The following is a 13,904-nucleotide window of genomic DNA, read 5'->3' as shown; positions in this document are numbered from 1 at the left end:
ATAAGAGCAAAAACAAAGCAATAATCACCCTTCCACCACACATTTAAAAGGGCATCAGATAAATAACAGTTCTCAATGACCCTGACATCGGTGAGCCAATTAACACATGTATTGTGCTAACAAAATCCTTTGTCTCAGTTCAGTTCACAAGTGATAGTCAATGTTTGTCACATTCAGAGTAGACCCACATAAGTCAATGGAACTACTCCTAGCATGACTAATGTTGGATCTTTCCAAATGAAAATGTAGATAAATTGTAATTCATTGGTTTCACACAGCACTCTCCCTTTGAAGGTATTTTGCTCTAGGATGACTAGTTTAAGAACTTTTACAAAGCGTCTTGGAAGGCTGAAATGTACGGTACTCTCATTCTCTCACAGTGGTAGGTCTATATACTGACATTCAGATAGCACCCTACCAAAAACAGCTACTTAGCAGCAACAACAGCACATATAAAAAAGATATTGACATAGGAAGCAGCCCCTCTGGCAGATCCAGATGCCTTGGGTAGCTCAGCTGGTAGAGCATGATAATAATAATAATAATAATAATAATAATAATAATAATAATAATAATAATATATTTGTACCCCGCCCATCTGGCTGGATTTCCCCAGCCACTCTGGGTGGCTTCCAACAAAGATTAAAAATACATTATAATGTCACACATTGTAAAAACGTCCCTAAACAAGCCTCTTAATCATGGGTTTGAGCCCCACATCGGGTAGAAGATTCTTGCATTGCAGGGGGGTGGACTAGAGGACTCTCATAGTCCCATCCAGCTCTACAATTCTATGATTCTATCGCTCTCTGCATATCTACTCTGGAAACACTATCACAGGACCTAATAATGTCACCCATAACTTCAGGGGTTCATTCGCCTCCACATCTGCTAATGTGATATGTGTCATCATCTGCCAACAATGCCCATCTGCATTTTACAAATAGGCCAGTCCCTGAATTACAATACATCAGGCACTTGAATGTTATCACTTGTGGATGGAAGCGAAACAAATATCGTATTTTTTGCTCTATAAGACTCACTTTTTCCCTCCTAAAAAGTAAGGGGAAATGTGTGTGCGTCTTATGGAGCGAATGCAGGCTGCACAGCTATCCCAGAAGCCAGAACAGCAAGAGGGATTGCTGCTTTCATTGCGCAGCGATCCCTCTTGCTGTTCTGGCTTCTGAGATTCAGAATATTTTTTTCTTGTTTTCCTCCTCCAAAAACTAGGTGCGTCTTGTGGTCTGGTGCGTCTTATAGAGTGAAAAATATGGTGTGATTTGTAGGTTTTTATGTGTTCACTGGCTTACCATTGCCAGGGTGTCTGTGTCATCCTGAACTGTTATGTGAATTACCATTGCTAAGTATGTAATTGTCACTATCTATACTTTTTCTGCATTTCATTTCTCTCTGACCTCGCCTTTACAATCCTCCCCACAAACCATGCGCGTGCGCATACACAGACACACACCTCCCTATAACTAAGGAGAACACTTCACGCCTCTGATGAAGTGGACTGTAATCTTTGAAAGCTTATCGCCAATAAACGTGTTAGTCTTTTAAGCAGCCACAACACTCTGTTGTTTTCACTGCAATAGAGGAACATGGCTACTCCTCCGGAAGATGTTGAATATGATCTCTTTCCCAAGTGAGATCCCTAATCTCTCATCATCAGAAGCAGCAGTTCCATCCCCTGAAACTGCCTGCAGCAGATGGTTGAGGGTTCTTTGTTTCTCACTCACAGCACATGCAGACACATGCTCCTTTCCATCCACTCAACACAGAGACTGTAGAATTCAATCAACATTCTGCTAAGCACAGGTGCCACTTCATATCTCAAGTAATCTTATATTTTCACAGCCACTACCCCCTTCTCTCCTTCCTCCCCTTTCCCAGTACACAGGGACATTCAACAGCAACACAGACACAACCTGATGAAAGAAAAGGGGGCTTCCATTTACACTGAGTGCAGGAACGCTGAAAGTGGGAGTAAACCAAGTTTCCCCCCTGCCCAGGAGTTCCTGTTACCATCTTACTTGTTCATCTCATCCCGTGTTCTGAGCCAATAAAATGTAACTTGGAAAATAGGAGGCACAACAGAGGTGCTTCCTCACCAAAGAACTATGCTTAAGGAATGTGTAGAACTAAAAAAAACCCCAACCCACCCATCTCAGGCCTTGCTGTGACAAGCAACACATGCTAGATGCCTAGATTTAAAAGCACTCAAAGAAGCAAGCAAGCCACATTTGGTCTCTTTGGGTGGGTTTGGATGGCTCCAAAAAGAGGAGTGATCCTACCAAAGGTAACATAAACAACTGATTTCTTTCTGCACCAGATCGGCCATTCACAGAATTATAATAATATCAATTCTATACCAAAGTAACTAATTTGACTCAAATATACAAATCAGGCTAAGTTACATGCAATTGTTTTGCATGATTTCTGTTTTCTGTCAAAATTATCACAGGGCAGAATGCAATTGTGATAATTACTTCTGTATTTCATTATTTCTTTCAAATTATTATGCTTCCTTTTGAAACTTAAAAAAAATCAATGGCAAGGTGCTGCATTCTTTTCTAGATTCCAGATTTTGTATTTGTGCAACTATTTCATGGATGCTAAACTATCCTCACTATTGTTGTTATTTGCTTCAAAATGGCAATTTACTTATATTCATTCTTAATTCTCCTTGGTATTGATATTTTGCCCTTTAACAAAGTTCTTAGGACAGTTGCAGATAAAAATAAAGCAACATAAGAAGCATATTAAGGGCAAATAGGTAGACATAAGTAAGCTAGTGATCTTTCAGGAGACAGAACAATTGGATTATAGAAAACTGAAGGGAGTGTGTGCCCAGAATTTAGTGTGAGCTATCCAATGCCACATATTTCAGGTGTTTTGGGACTTCAGCTCCCATCATCAACACTGGCTTGAGCTGATGGGAACTGGAGTCCAATAACACCTGGGTGGCACTAAAGGCAACAACTGTTTTAAACTTGTCCATGTACATTGGCCCAAATCTGAAAGTGACCCAAAGACATCACAAAAATGTCACAAAAAGGTTTGGAATGGGGTGGGAGCAGAACAGGATGGTGCAGTGCAGTCTTACACGGGCACACTGACATGGGGGGGCGGGCGCGGTCTGGGATGTAAGCCTGTACATTGTATACCCCTGGCGTAGTACATAATGTCAGGATTACAGAGAAAATGGGAACTTGTGGGAATAGCTGGACCTTCTGTTCTGCTTACAAAAGGGATCATTCACACTGCTGCACACTCCATTAGATTTAGGAATAGGGACCATGTCTGGTATTGTCTGAACATGATGTCTCTAGTTCAAGTTCCCTAGACTTCCACAGAATAAGGACTGACCCTCCTGTCTCACGTTTAGCTGCAGCAATGAGCAGTGATGCAGAAATGGAGGTTTTTGGGGTGGCTGCCCCCTTTCTCCGAAAATCTGAGAAGGAGCGAATAGAGGCTCAGAACCAACCCTTTGATGCCAAGACCTATTGCTTCGTGGCTGATCCAAAGGAGGAATATGCCAAAGGGAAAATCAAGGGCACTGAAGGTGGCAAAACTACCGTGGACACAGATGATGGCAGGGTGAGTGTCTTTGAAGATTTGGGGTGGAGTGTGGAGTCCTCCTTTTCAATAAACATGTGCTAAGATTTTCCAACTGGATTGTTCTGATCATAATTGGGACAAAATTTGCGAAGCGCTTAAACTGCTGGGATGAGCTACTGAAAACATCTCTATAATATGTATATTAATTTTTACACAAAGAGTTTTCGGTCTGTCCTGAAGATAGGTGGTGGTATCATCATCATCATCATCATCATCATCATCATCATCATCCTACATTTCACCCCAAGATCCCAGGGTGGGTTATAATTATTTAAAACACAACATTAAAAAGTTTTAAAAACTTACAATTATTTTAAAAAATCACAAAAATAGTGTGGGTCCTAAATATATGCCATCACGACTGAAATAATTTCATTTGTATTGCAAACTTGCATTATGAAGTAACCATTCCTCATCGAAAGTCCTTCCTTTGCATTTCAGACTCTGACTGTCAAGCCAGATGATGTGTATTCTATGAACCCACCGAAGTTTGACAGAATTGAGGACATGGCAATGCTGACGCATCTGCATGAACCTGCTGTTTTGTATAACCTCAAAGATCGCTACAGCTCCTGGATGATTTATGTAAGTGGTGCTATCCTGGTCCACAGAAAGGAATCCCCAAAGGGACAGAGTCTAACAGTATTTTTATTGGTTTTCATGCAGACCTACTCGGGCCTTTTCTGTGTCACTGTTAATCCCTACAAATGGCTGCCTGTCTACAATCCAGAAGTGGTGGCTGGCTATCGGGGCAAAAAGCGCACAGAAGTGCCTCCCCACATCTTCTCCATCTCTGACAACGCCTATCAGTTCATGCTAACTGGTACGTATACTTCACAACTGAAAGGGGAATAAGGTGTTATAAGCAGAAGGGAATTGGAGGAACAATCATGATACCATCAGGCTTAGTAAACCTTTATCACATGCCCAGATTTGAGGGAAATTAATCCAGTGGTTGAACCTGTAACTCAGCATATGCCTCTGCAGCATAATGAGCATTCTTCTCCCTTTCCTTTCGGCAGATCGCGAAAACCAGTCTATCCTGATCACGTAAGCAGATGCTTTGGGTTTGTCCTACTTCATATTGCCAAAGTACAATTATAACATAAGTAATGGTCCTCCATTTTTCTTTACACGATGCTTGCTTGCTTTTTTCGTGACAGTGGAGAATCTGGTGCTGGAAAGACTGTCAACACCAAGCGTGTCATCCAGTACTTTGCAACAATTGCAGCTACTGGAGAAGGAGCCAAGAAAAAGGAATCTCAATCCAAGATGAAGGTAGGGCGAGATGGGCTGGCATTAGTGCAAATAAACCTGTGGTTGTAAGCATACAAAAGGCACTGCTGAAGAACCATAGACTCTGAACAACTTCCTGATTGTTACAAATACAGTCATACCTTGGAAGTCAAACAGAATCTGTTCCGGAAGTCCGTTCGACTTCCAAAACATTCAGAAACCAAAGTGCAGCTTCTGATTGGCTGCAGGAACCTCTTGCAGCCAATTTGGAGCCCCGTTGGACTTTCAGCTTCCAAAAATAGTTTGCAAACCAGAACAGTCACTTCCAGGTCTGCGGTATTCAGGAGCCAAAACGTTCGGGAACTAGGCTGTTCGAAAACCAAGGTACGACTGTACTCTGTTCTGTTAAGTGATCAGGTCTATAGAATTTCCTTTATCAATTAAAAAACAATGGGGCTTACAGCCAAAGTATCACAATCCACCAAGCCCCGAGACTTCACTTACTGGATCCACATTGGATAACCTCATGAAGATTTTTTTAAACCATGCTTTTTCGGTAAAATAAGGGCTGTGGATTTCTAAGCAATAATTAATTCATTCTGTGATGTCCTCATGACACTTGCTTCCAGAGCTGTTACAATAAAAAGCTATGTAGCACTTCCAGCATACAGCATCTCAATAATTTTCACGGCAACTGCTGAGAAAGGGAAGTGGTTGAAGACTATGTTGTTCTTTTTTCTTTTTTTGCATTACCTATCTTCCTCGGCCCGAAACGGGTTGTAAAATGTGGCTATATCCAGCCACTAGTCTAAGGGTGCCTCTAAGGCTAAGCAGTGGGACGCGGGTGGCACTGTGGGTTAAACCACAGAGCCTAGGACTTGCTGATCAGAAGGTTGGCGGTTCAAATCCCCGCGACGGGGTGAGCTCCCGTTGCTCGGTCCCTGCTCTTGCCAACCTAGCAGTTCGAAAGCACGTCAAAGTGCAAGTAGATAAATAGGAACCGCTCCGGCGGGAAGGTAAACGGTGTTTCCGTGCGCTGCTCTGGTTCACCAGAAGTGGCTTAGTCATGCTGGCCACATGACCCGGAAGCTGTCTGCGGACAAACGCCGGCTCCCTCGGCCCATAGAGCGAGATGAGCGCCACAACCCCAGAGTCGGTCACGACTGGACCTAATGGTCAGGGGTACCTTTACCTTTACCTTTTTAAGGCTAAGCAACACAGTACCATGGACAGCTGCCCAGGTGGTAGAAGGGACAAATCATCCCTCACACAGGAATGGTTCTGCATCTAGTTGAGATGCACAGAGAATTTCCTGCTGTTCTAGCCACACTTTTGTATCTTGTTCCAGGGAAAAAGGATGTAGTTGGAAAGGCGTGGCCACAAACTGTTTCTTAATTCACCATTAGTTTATTACAGTTTCCTGTCTCCTGTCTCTCTTCCTTTCTTTTCCTCCCGTTTTCATTCTTTCATTTCTTCATTCCCTTCCTCTCTCTACCAGAGCAATTCAGAGTCAAACTTCCAAAAAAACCAAACAAACTGGGAAGGGATCATACAGTAGCTATAAGTATGCATGCAACAGACACCTTCTCACTTGAATCCTTTGAGTCACTTTCAGATCACTGCTTGGTGCAGGGAATAATGAACACATCACCTGTAGACCAATCACTTGTCCTAAAATGAACAGAAATATGAGTCAAGGTCCATTCATGACCCAGACATTCTTCACGTTAATCAGACTTAAGGATCTAATTAAGACTTGGTCAAATTGGAGAGTGAAACAAGTTAAGGGGTAGTTTTTCATGAAAACTAATGCGGAAAGCTAACACTTAGCTGTAGAATATAGCATTGTGAGCACAGCATTGTGCCCAAAGTCTTGTGTATTTATTCATGTACATTCAATAGCTGTTACTTCCATTGCTTTATTATTCACTTTTCAAATATTTCCTTTCCTTTCCTTTTATAGGGGACACTTGAAGATCAGATCATCAGTGCCAATCCCCTATTGGAGGCCTTTGGAAATGCCAAGACTGTCAGGAATGACAATTCCTCTCGCTTTGTGAGTGGTGCATACATTGCAGGATCTAAAAGTCGTTATCAATTTTTTAGCCAATAATATCAGCTGTCTCATTATTGCGTTTGCATTTCACATCCTGGGACTGATCATGAAGGTGTTGCCCTGGAGGAAGTCCCGCTGAAGGAATGTGGCTTGCTTTGTAGTTGCTGAGAAATTAACAGGCAATTCACATATCAGTTTTACGTAAATATTTCAAATTCTTGTTTGTCTTTGATAAGTTGTACACCAGTGCCAAGACTTTGAAGTGCTTCAGTAGCATCTTTTCTTCTAAACTTATCTTATTTTAAGAAAGCAGCTTGCAAATTGATACATTTCAGAGAAGGAAGCGGAGCTGTGCACATCAATAAATGCAAATAGCCAAAAGCTGGGATTCAGCTCTAGCAGTAGAACAGCATTTTCTAATGTACTTGAGGTTAGCAGACTAGCTTAGGAGGCACAGGACAGGCTGTACAGCACACACAGATTTGTCCTTCAACACCTCTAGCACCAGTCCTCAACATCTGCCACCTGAAGCAGCTGCTTCACTCCGCCTACTAAGAGGGCTGGCCCTGTTTACAGAAATCATTTGTTTATTGAAATAGTTACCGTATTGGCCTGAATATAAGCCACACCAGCAAATAAGCCACACCTTTAAAATTCAAAGGGAAAAAAGAAAAAAAGACAATACCCAAATATAAGACGCTTCCTTAAAATTCTGCAGGCACTCACACCCATAAATGGCAAATGTAATAGAAAATCCTACAGCGATATCGTAAAAGCCAATTTTTGTAAGGTCATGAATTTAAGCCGCACTTTAACTTTTCACGGTCGGAATTTGGAAAAAAAAAGTGTGGCTTATATTCAGGCCAATACGGTATATCTCATCTTTTGGTTTTTCAACTGAGCCACCAAAGCAACTAACACCTTCCATTAAAAATAGAAACTTAACACAGAAAACAATGCCCCTTCCATCCAGAAATGTAAGGAGCAATTCCAATAAATAAACAAACAAGCAAAAATATTAAAATGAAAAATCCATAATAGATCTAATCCTGGTAGTTGTGTTTTCTGAAAGTCTTTGGTTCTCTGTTAGGACTTTTTTCTCTGTACTTTGCAGGGCAAATTCATTCGGATTCATTTTGGTGCCACTGGAAAGCTGGCCTCTGCAGATATTGAGACCTGTAAGTATCCAGATTGGAACACAGCCAGTCAAATATTAAACCGGGTTTACAAACATTAAATGTGAATCTTTGTTGCAGATCTGCTGGAAAAATCAAGAGTAACTTTTCAGCTGAAGGCTGAGAGAAGTTACCATATTTTCTATCAGATTCTCTCCAATAAGAAGCCCGAACTTATTGGTAAGAAGTATTCTCATTTATTTCCTTCCTGAATGTCTCAGATTATCTGGTAAAGCAGAAGAGGATCTTATGTTAGTTGCTCAACCAGAGCTACACAGAACTGGGTGGGGAGGGGGCGAGAGAGAATTGCTCAGAACCATTTACTCTCCTTCTGTATCTTAATCTAAGATGTTATGTGGCAATTATCAGACTCTTCTAATTTCATTTCAGAAATGCTTCTCATTACAACAAACCCTTATGACTACCCATTTATAAGCCAAGGGGAGATTTCAGTACAAAGCATAGATGACCAAGAGGAACTAATAGCTACAGATGTAAGTATAAGTGCTACTGCTAATATAAATACTGAGTAACAATTTCAGCTAATTGCTGCATGAACTATCTTACAGACGGCTATAGACATCCTGGGCTTCACTGCTGAAGAGAGAGTTGGAATCTATAAACTAACTGGGGCAGTGATGCATTATGGGAACATGAAGTTTAAGCAGAAACCACGAGAGGAGCAGGCAGAGCCAGATGGCAGTGAAGGTAACAGATCTCTGGCATACAGCATTAAAAAAAGCCAGTTTCCAGATCTCATTGGGGGGCGGGGGGCGGAGAGAGAATTTTCACTTGAGGTGTGCAAAGCATCCCTAGAAAGATTTCACATTAAAAGAGATTATATACAGTTCTTCCTCAGCTTTTGGCAATTAATCTGAATCACTCTCCCTGTCATAATTTTAATGAGTAAATTGCAATTGCAGCTAAAACTTTAATTGAGACTATCCCATTCTCAAATGATTATTGCTTTCTGGCTGTCCTGAAAGAGTTCCATCCATATTTGCTTCTCATATGTTGTTTTGTAGAGGCTGACAAAGCAGCTTATCTGATGGGCCTGAATTCTTCAGATTTACTGAAAGCCCTATGCTTTCCCCGAGTGAAAGTGGGAAATGAATATGTGACCAAAGGTCAAACAGTGGACCAGGTGAGGACATGCATCAGATCAAAAACATTTATTAGCTTACGTGAGGGCCTCTTACTCAGGCAAGGTACATTTCTTCCTTTCAGTATGCTGCTTAGTAAGGATTTACAAATTTGGGGGGAAATCTGTTTTCTCCTGGTAACATCCATCCCAGCTAGATTAATGCCACTGGAGCACTATTCAGAAAAGGTCACACAAGCAGGGAATCCATAGGGCATCTGCAGTAGTTTGGGATAGACAGATAGGAATTTCTGGTGAGACAACATCTACATGACACCCAGTACCATCATCATCTTTTTTCAGGAAGCCCTGTGGTAAAGCAGCTTGTATTCCCCAACCCAACTTGGAAGGAGAAGTTTGAAGCAGAAAGACCAGATATTTAAGCTACTCACCTCTTGTGGTGGGTTTCTGAGCTGGGATCATTCAGTTTCCATCTTAACTAGCTAACACTATTATTCCTGGGTCATTCCATATCCTAGGCCAGACAGTGATTCATAGAATCATAGAGTTGGAAGGGACCACAAGGGTCTTCTAGTCCAACCCCCTGCAATGCAGGAATATTTTGCCCAACGTGGGGCTCAAACCCACAATCCTGAGATTAACCATTTTATGCTATACCAATTGAGCTCTAACTTGTACAGTGACTTGTTTCAGCAACATTGTTTAACTATGTAGTGGCCCCTAACTGTCTGGACTGTTGCCTGCAGGTGCATCATGCTGTCAATGCCCTTTCCAAATCTGTCTATGAAAAGCTCTTTTTCTGGATGGTACTTCGCATCAACCAACAGCTGGATACAAAGCTGTCCAGGCAACACTTCATTGGGGTCTTAGATATTGCAGGCTTTGAAATCTTTGAGGTATGTGGACCCATTGCAACTTCTTGCCTCTCTTGTAACAGCCAAATTAGCTGCCTAGGCTGAACTTGTTCCAGAAAGTCGGCTTATAAATATTTATATAAATATATTTTGCCTTGTGCACTCTGTCCCAGAGTATGGTTGCAATGGGTGATATGGGGAAGGGGAAGAATAATTTCCCATGCTCGCACCTTCTCTTCCCTTGTGGAGAGGGACAAGTTAATCCCTAACCTCAAAGAGGTACCATTAATTAAGAAAATATTCCACTATTCCCTTCTGCATAGCCCCCTTCTTTCCTCTAAAAATTGTGAAGAATTAATTCTAAAAACTGCTTACCTGTGTACCTTTGAAGCCAAAGCCAGCATATTAACATAATATATTCTGGTATTAGTTCAACAGCCTGGAGCAGCTCTGCATCAACTTCACCAATGAGAAACTGCAACAGTTTTTCAACCATCACATGTTTGTGCTGGAACAAGAGGAATACAAGAAGGAGGGGATTGAGTGGACTTTCATAGACTTTGGAATGGATTTGGCTGCCTGCATTGAGCTTATTGAGAAGGTACATTTGCCATATTGTCTTGCAGTGGCGGACCTTGATTTTTGAGGCCCTGAAACCTGAACTGTTATTGGGACCCCTTCACAACCAGCAACAAGGTCTGGGTAACCTATGAACTACAACATCTCAGATTTTGCTTAAAATTGCTGTACCGTGACACTTCACCTTTACAACATCTGTGCTACTGACTCTCAAACTTTGGGATTGGTGAAATACATACAGCAAAAAATTAATCCGTTTGAGTCATGTGACTGAAACTGGATCTACTAGACCCAATTTTTTCAAAGCAATGTGGAATAACGTCACTTCTGGGACCCCTCCGGGATTAGGGCCCCTGAAGCTTAAGCTTCATTAGTTTCATAATAGATCCACCCCTGTTGCCTTGTAAATAAATATCCACTTCATAGAAATACATATCTGAAATAAAACTTGTTTGTTTTTCCATTTAGCCAATGGGCATTTTCTCCATCCTGGAAGAGGAGTGCATGTTTCCTAAGGCAACTGACACTTCTTTCAAGAACAAGCTCTATGACCAGCATCTTGGAAAATCTGCTAATTTCCAGAAACCTAAGCCTGTCAAAGGCAAGCCTGAGGCCCACTTCTCCTTGGTCCACTATGCAGGGATTGTGGACTACAATATCGCTGGCTGGCTGGAGAAGAACAAAGACCCTTTGAATGAAACTGTTGTGGGACTCTATCAGAAATCATCAATTAAGATTCTGGCCAATCTTTATGCTGCCTTTGCTACCATAGAGGATGGTATGTTATCTTCATCTATTACAGAGTGGTCCAACACATGGCCCTCAAGGCCTTTTCTGGCAACATTTGATGCACCCCCCAGTTCTCATGCTGCCTTTCCAAAGCTGGCTAAGCAAGGCACTGAACTTTGGGCAGGAGATGTGAGGGCTCTGACAGAGTCCTAGAGTCCTCCGTCCTCCTTCCCAAAGCCTAGTTAGTGCTTTCCTAGCTTTGGTCAGGTGGTGTGAGGGCTCAAGAACCAAGCTAAAGCCTCCTCCCCAAAGCCTGGTGCCTCACTTAGCCAGCTTTGGGAAGGCACTGTAAGGACTTGGGTGGGTGTGTCAAATTTTGGCCTCACTCCCCACCCCACCTCTCTGTTAAGGTAGTGTGTGGCCTGTGGGTTCCGTGTCTTTTAGCCCACTTGGTATGAAAATTTGGGCCACCCTGATCTATTATATTTGGCTTAAAACTCTGTGACCTCTTGCACTGACCATGGTTAGAAGGATAGCCAGAATGGCTGACCAGAAATATCACCAATTGTACTTACGTCTTGCTTTGCAGCTGAAAGTGGTGGTGCTACTAAGAAGAAAGCTGCCAAGAAGAAGGGGTCTTCCTTCCAAACTGTTTCTGCACTTTTCAGGGTAAGGCTTGCAGGCATCCCCAGAAAGACAGATGCCCTGCTGCAATAAATATATTTTTGCAGAAGCAAATCTCATTAATTGGATAGTCAATAGTTTGTATGTGTGGTGCCATTAGCTCAAATGGTGGATGGCTTATAGATGTGCCTAAGAGCATATATCACCCAGTGATGCATTTGACTTTGATCCTTTGTTGGAAACTGAATGCTGGACTAAACTCATCATGCATCTGAGGTGGGTACATTTTTTAAAACAACAACACACCCCAACAATTTTGCTTTTTTCATGTGATTGTCATTACTTAAATTACAAAGGAATCAGAAAGTATAATAATTAGAAATGATAAAATAAGCAATATTAAAGGTGAGCTTATGGGTATTAAGCGTGTATATAATAAGGTTTAGATCTTGGAGTGGGGGTAAGTACAGTAAATGTAACAAATAAATTAATCTTATTTCTATTTTTGGGGAGCAGACCTTATTAGCCTACACATTTCAATTTTATTTTAGGGTATGTGGAAGAAGAAGAACATTTGTAAATAAATATAATATGGCTCCTTTTATCAGAATAATAAAATTTTAACAGCATTTAATATAAATTTCCAAATTACAGGAAAATTTGAACAAACTGATGACCAACTTGCGGACAACTCACCCACATTTTGTGCGCTGCATCATCCCCAATGAAACTAAAACTCCAGGTAACTAAGACATTCGGACATCCATTTCCAGCAGGAGTTCAGTCGAGTATCAGGGAAAGCTGCTATTTAGGTTTTCTCTTCAACAGGTGCAATGGATCACAGGCTTGTTCTGCACCAGCTACGGTGTAATGGAGTGCTTGAAGGCATTCGAATCTGCAGGAAGGGATTTCCAAACAGAATCCTATATGGGGATTTTAAACAAAGGTCTCAGCTACATTTATTATGATCTTCCTAATTTGCATTGAGGCAATTTGTTAGGAAAACACTGTCTAGAATTCTGGATAACAATGACACCTGTGCCTGCCTGAGCATCACTTTCTATACTATAATTTAGATTCAATGGGATTTTTTTGCAGAAAATATGCTTTTTAATGCTGCCCTGCCTGGGGAACTTCCCTTTAGGATTTTGTACAATACAAATAAATATTTGGATAAAAAGTATCATAGCCTCCTCAAACTAACCACAATCTTCCTGCCTATTTATGGGCAGTTACCTAAGCTGTTTAGAAGTGTTTGCTAGTGGGAAAGAGCTTCTTCCTTCTCCACTGTTTAGAGCGCTAAAACCTGTTTGTGTTTAAATGGACAGATACCGCGTTCTGAATGCTAGTGCTATCCCAGAGGGCCAGTTTATGGACAGCAAGAAAGCCTGTGAGAAACTGCTGGGATCTATTGATATTGATCACACCCAGTACAAATTTGGACACACCAAAGTAAGCACTTCTCTGTGCTGAGAAGAGTACAAGCAGTGGCTCTACTTGGGCAGCGACTATACTTTGCCTTCTCTTTTTAGGTGTTTTTCAAGGCTGGGTTGCTGGGCCTTTTGGAAGAGATGAGAGACGAACGTCTAGCACTGCTCATCACTCGCACACAAGCTATGTGCAGAGGGTACCTCATGAGAACAGAATACCACAAAATGGTGGAAAGAAGGTATAATGTTTCTCCCCAGGTTTACACCAGGGAGCTTCACTTTACTAGATGCAGAGCCTCCCCTTCCCGCCCGCCCTTACCTTGATTCCCCAGAAGTGTTAGAGGAAAGATACCCTACAAATGATATTTTTGAAACACTTCTTGAAATTTCCACTTCTCCCGACCCCCTCTGTGTTGTGCCTATGTAACCCTATCATGCTGCTAAAAGCTCCTTGGGCTATAGGAGCAGACCTCACCTCTTCTGTTATACATAGAA

At 41.7% G+C, this 13,904-nt stretch overlaps 1 protein-coding gene and 1 long non-coding RNA gene across 3 annotated transcripts in view; one reads left to right on the top strand and one right to left on the bottom strand.

Annotated features, from left to right (window-relative positions):
* Nucleotides 1-13,904, bottom strand: part of LOC310699598 — a 187,531-nt gene that overhangs the window by 26,594 nt on the left and 147,033 nt on the right. Inside the window, exons 10-12 of the long non-coding RNA XR_014522139.1 lie at nt 12,676-12,874; nt 11,931-12,063; nt 10,423-10,555 (exon numbers count right to left, since the gene is read on the bottom strand). This is a non-coding gene — a long non-coding RNA (uncharacterized lncRNA). The remainder of the gene's footprint in view (nt 1-10,422; nt 10,556-11,930; nt 12,064-12,675; nt 12,875-13,904) is intronic.
* LOC310699504 (myosin-3) overlaps nt 1-13,904 on the top strand; it is a 34,067-nt gene that overhangs the window by 1,421 nt on the left and 18,742 nt on the right. Inside the window, exons 1-20 of one of the 2 annotated variants that reach the window (XM_083487431.1) lie at nt 1,902-2,302; nt 3,392-3,603; nt 4,066-4,209; nt 4,291-4,447; nt 4,647-4,674; nt 4,788-4,902; nt 6,824-6,916; nt 8,031-8,094; nt 8,173-8,271; nt 8,482-8,585; nt 8,661-8,799; nt 9,117-9,235; nt 9,940-10,089; nt 10,478-10,648; nt 11,095-11,404; nt 11,945-12,024; nt 12,634-12,721; nt 12,808-12,925; nt 13,308-13,431; nt 13,512-13,648. In XM_083487431.1, the coding sequence (XP_083343557.1) occupies nt 3,400-3,603; nt 4,066-4,209; nt 4,291-4,447; nt 4,647-4,674; nt 4,788-4,902; nt 6,824-6,916; nt 8,031-8,094; nt 8,173-8,271; nt 8,482-8,585; nt 8,661-8,799; nt 9,117-9,235; nt 9,940-10,089; nt 10,478-10,648; nt 11,095-11,404; nt 11,945-12,024; nt 12,634-12,721; nt 12,808-12,925; nt 13,308-13,431; nt 13,512-13,648 (2,444 nt within the window). In that variant the 5' untranslated portion in view covers nt 1,902-2,302; nt 3,392-3,399. Of the gene's footprint in view, nt 1-1,901; nt 2,303-3,391; nt 3,604-4,065; nt 4,210-4,290; nt 4,448-4,646; nt 4,675-4,787; nt 4,903-6,823; nt 6,917-8,030; nt 8,095-8,172; nt 8,272-8,481; nt 8,586-8,660; nt 8,800-9,116; nt 9,236-9,939; nt 10,090-10,477; nt 10,649-11,094; nt 11,405-11,944; nt 12,025-12,633; nt 12,722-12,807; nt 12,926-13,307; nt 13,432-13,511; nt 13,649-13,904 lie in introns of those variants that run through there. The other variant, XM_083487430.1, reaches the window with a different exon arrangement.

Source organism: Podarcis liolepis (assembly GCF_965112155.1).
Source record: "Podarcis liolepis genome assembly, chromosome: 2".
Taxonomy (NCBI): Eukaryota; Metazoa; Chordata; class Lepidosauria; order Squamata; family Lacertidae; genus Podarcis; species Podarcis liolepis.
The sequence above is the reverse complement of the archived record's forward strand: the minus strand, read 5'-3'. Positions and strand labels throughout refer to the sequence as shown.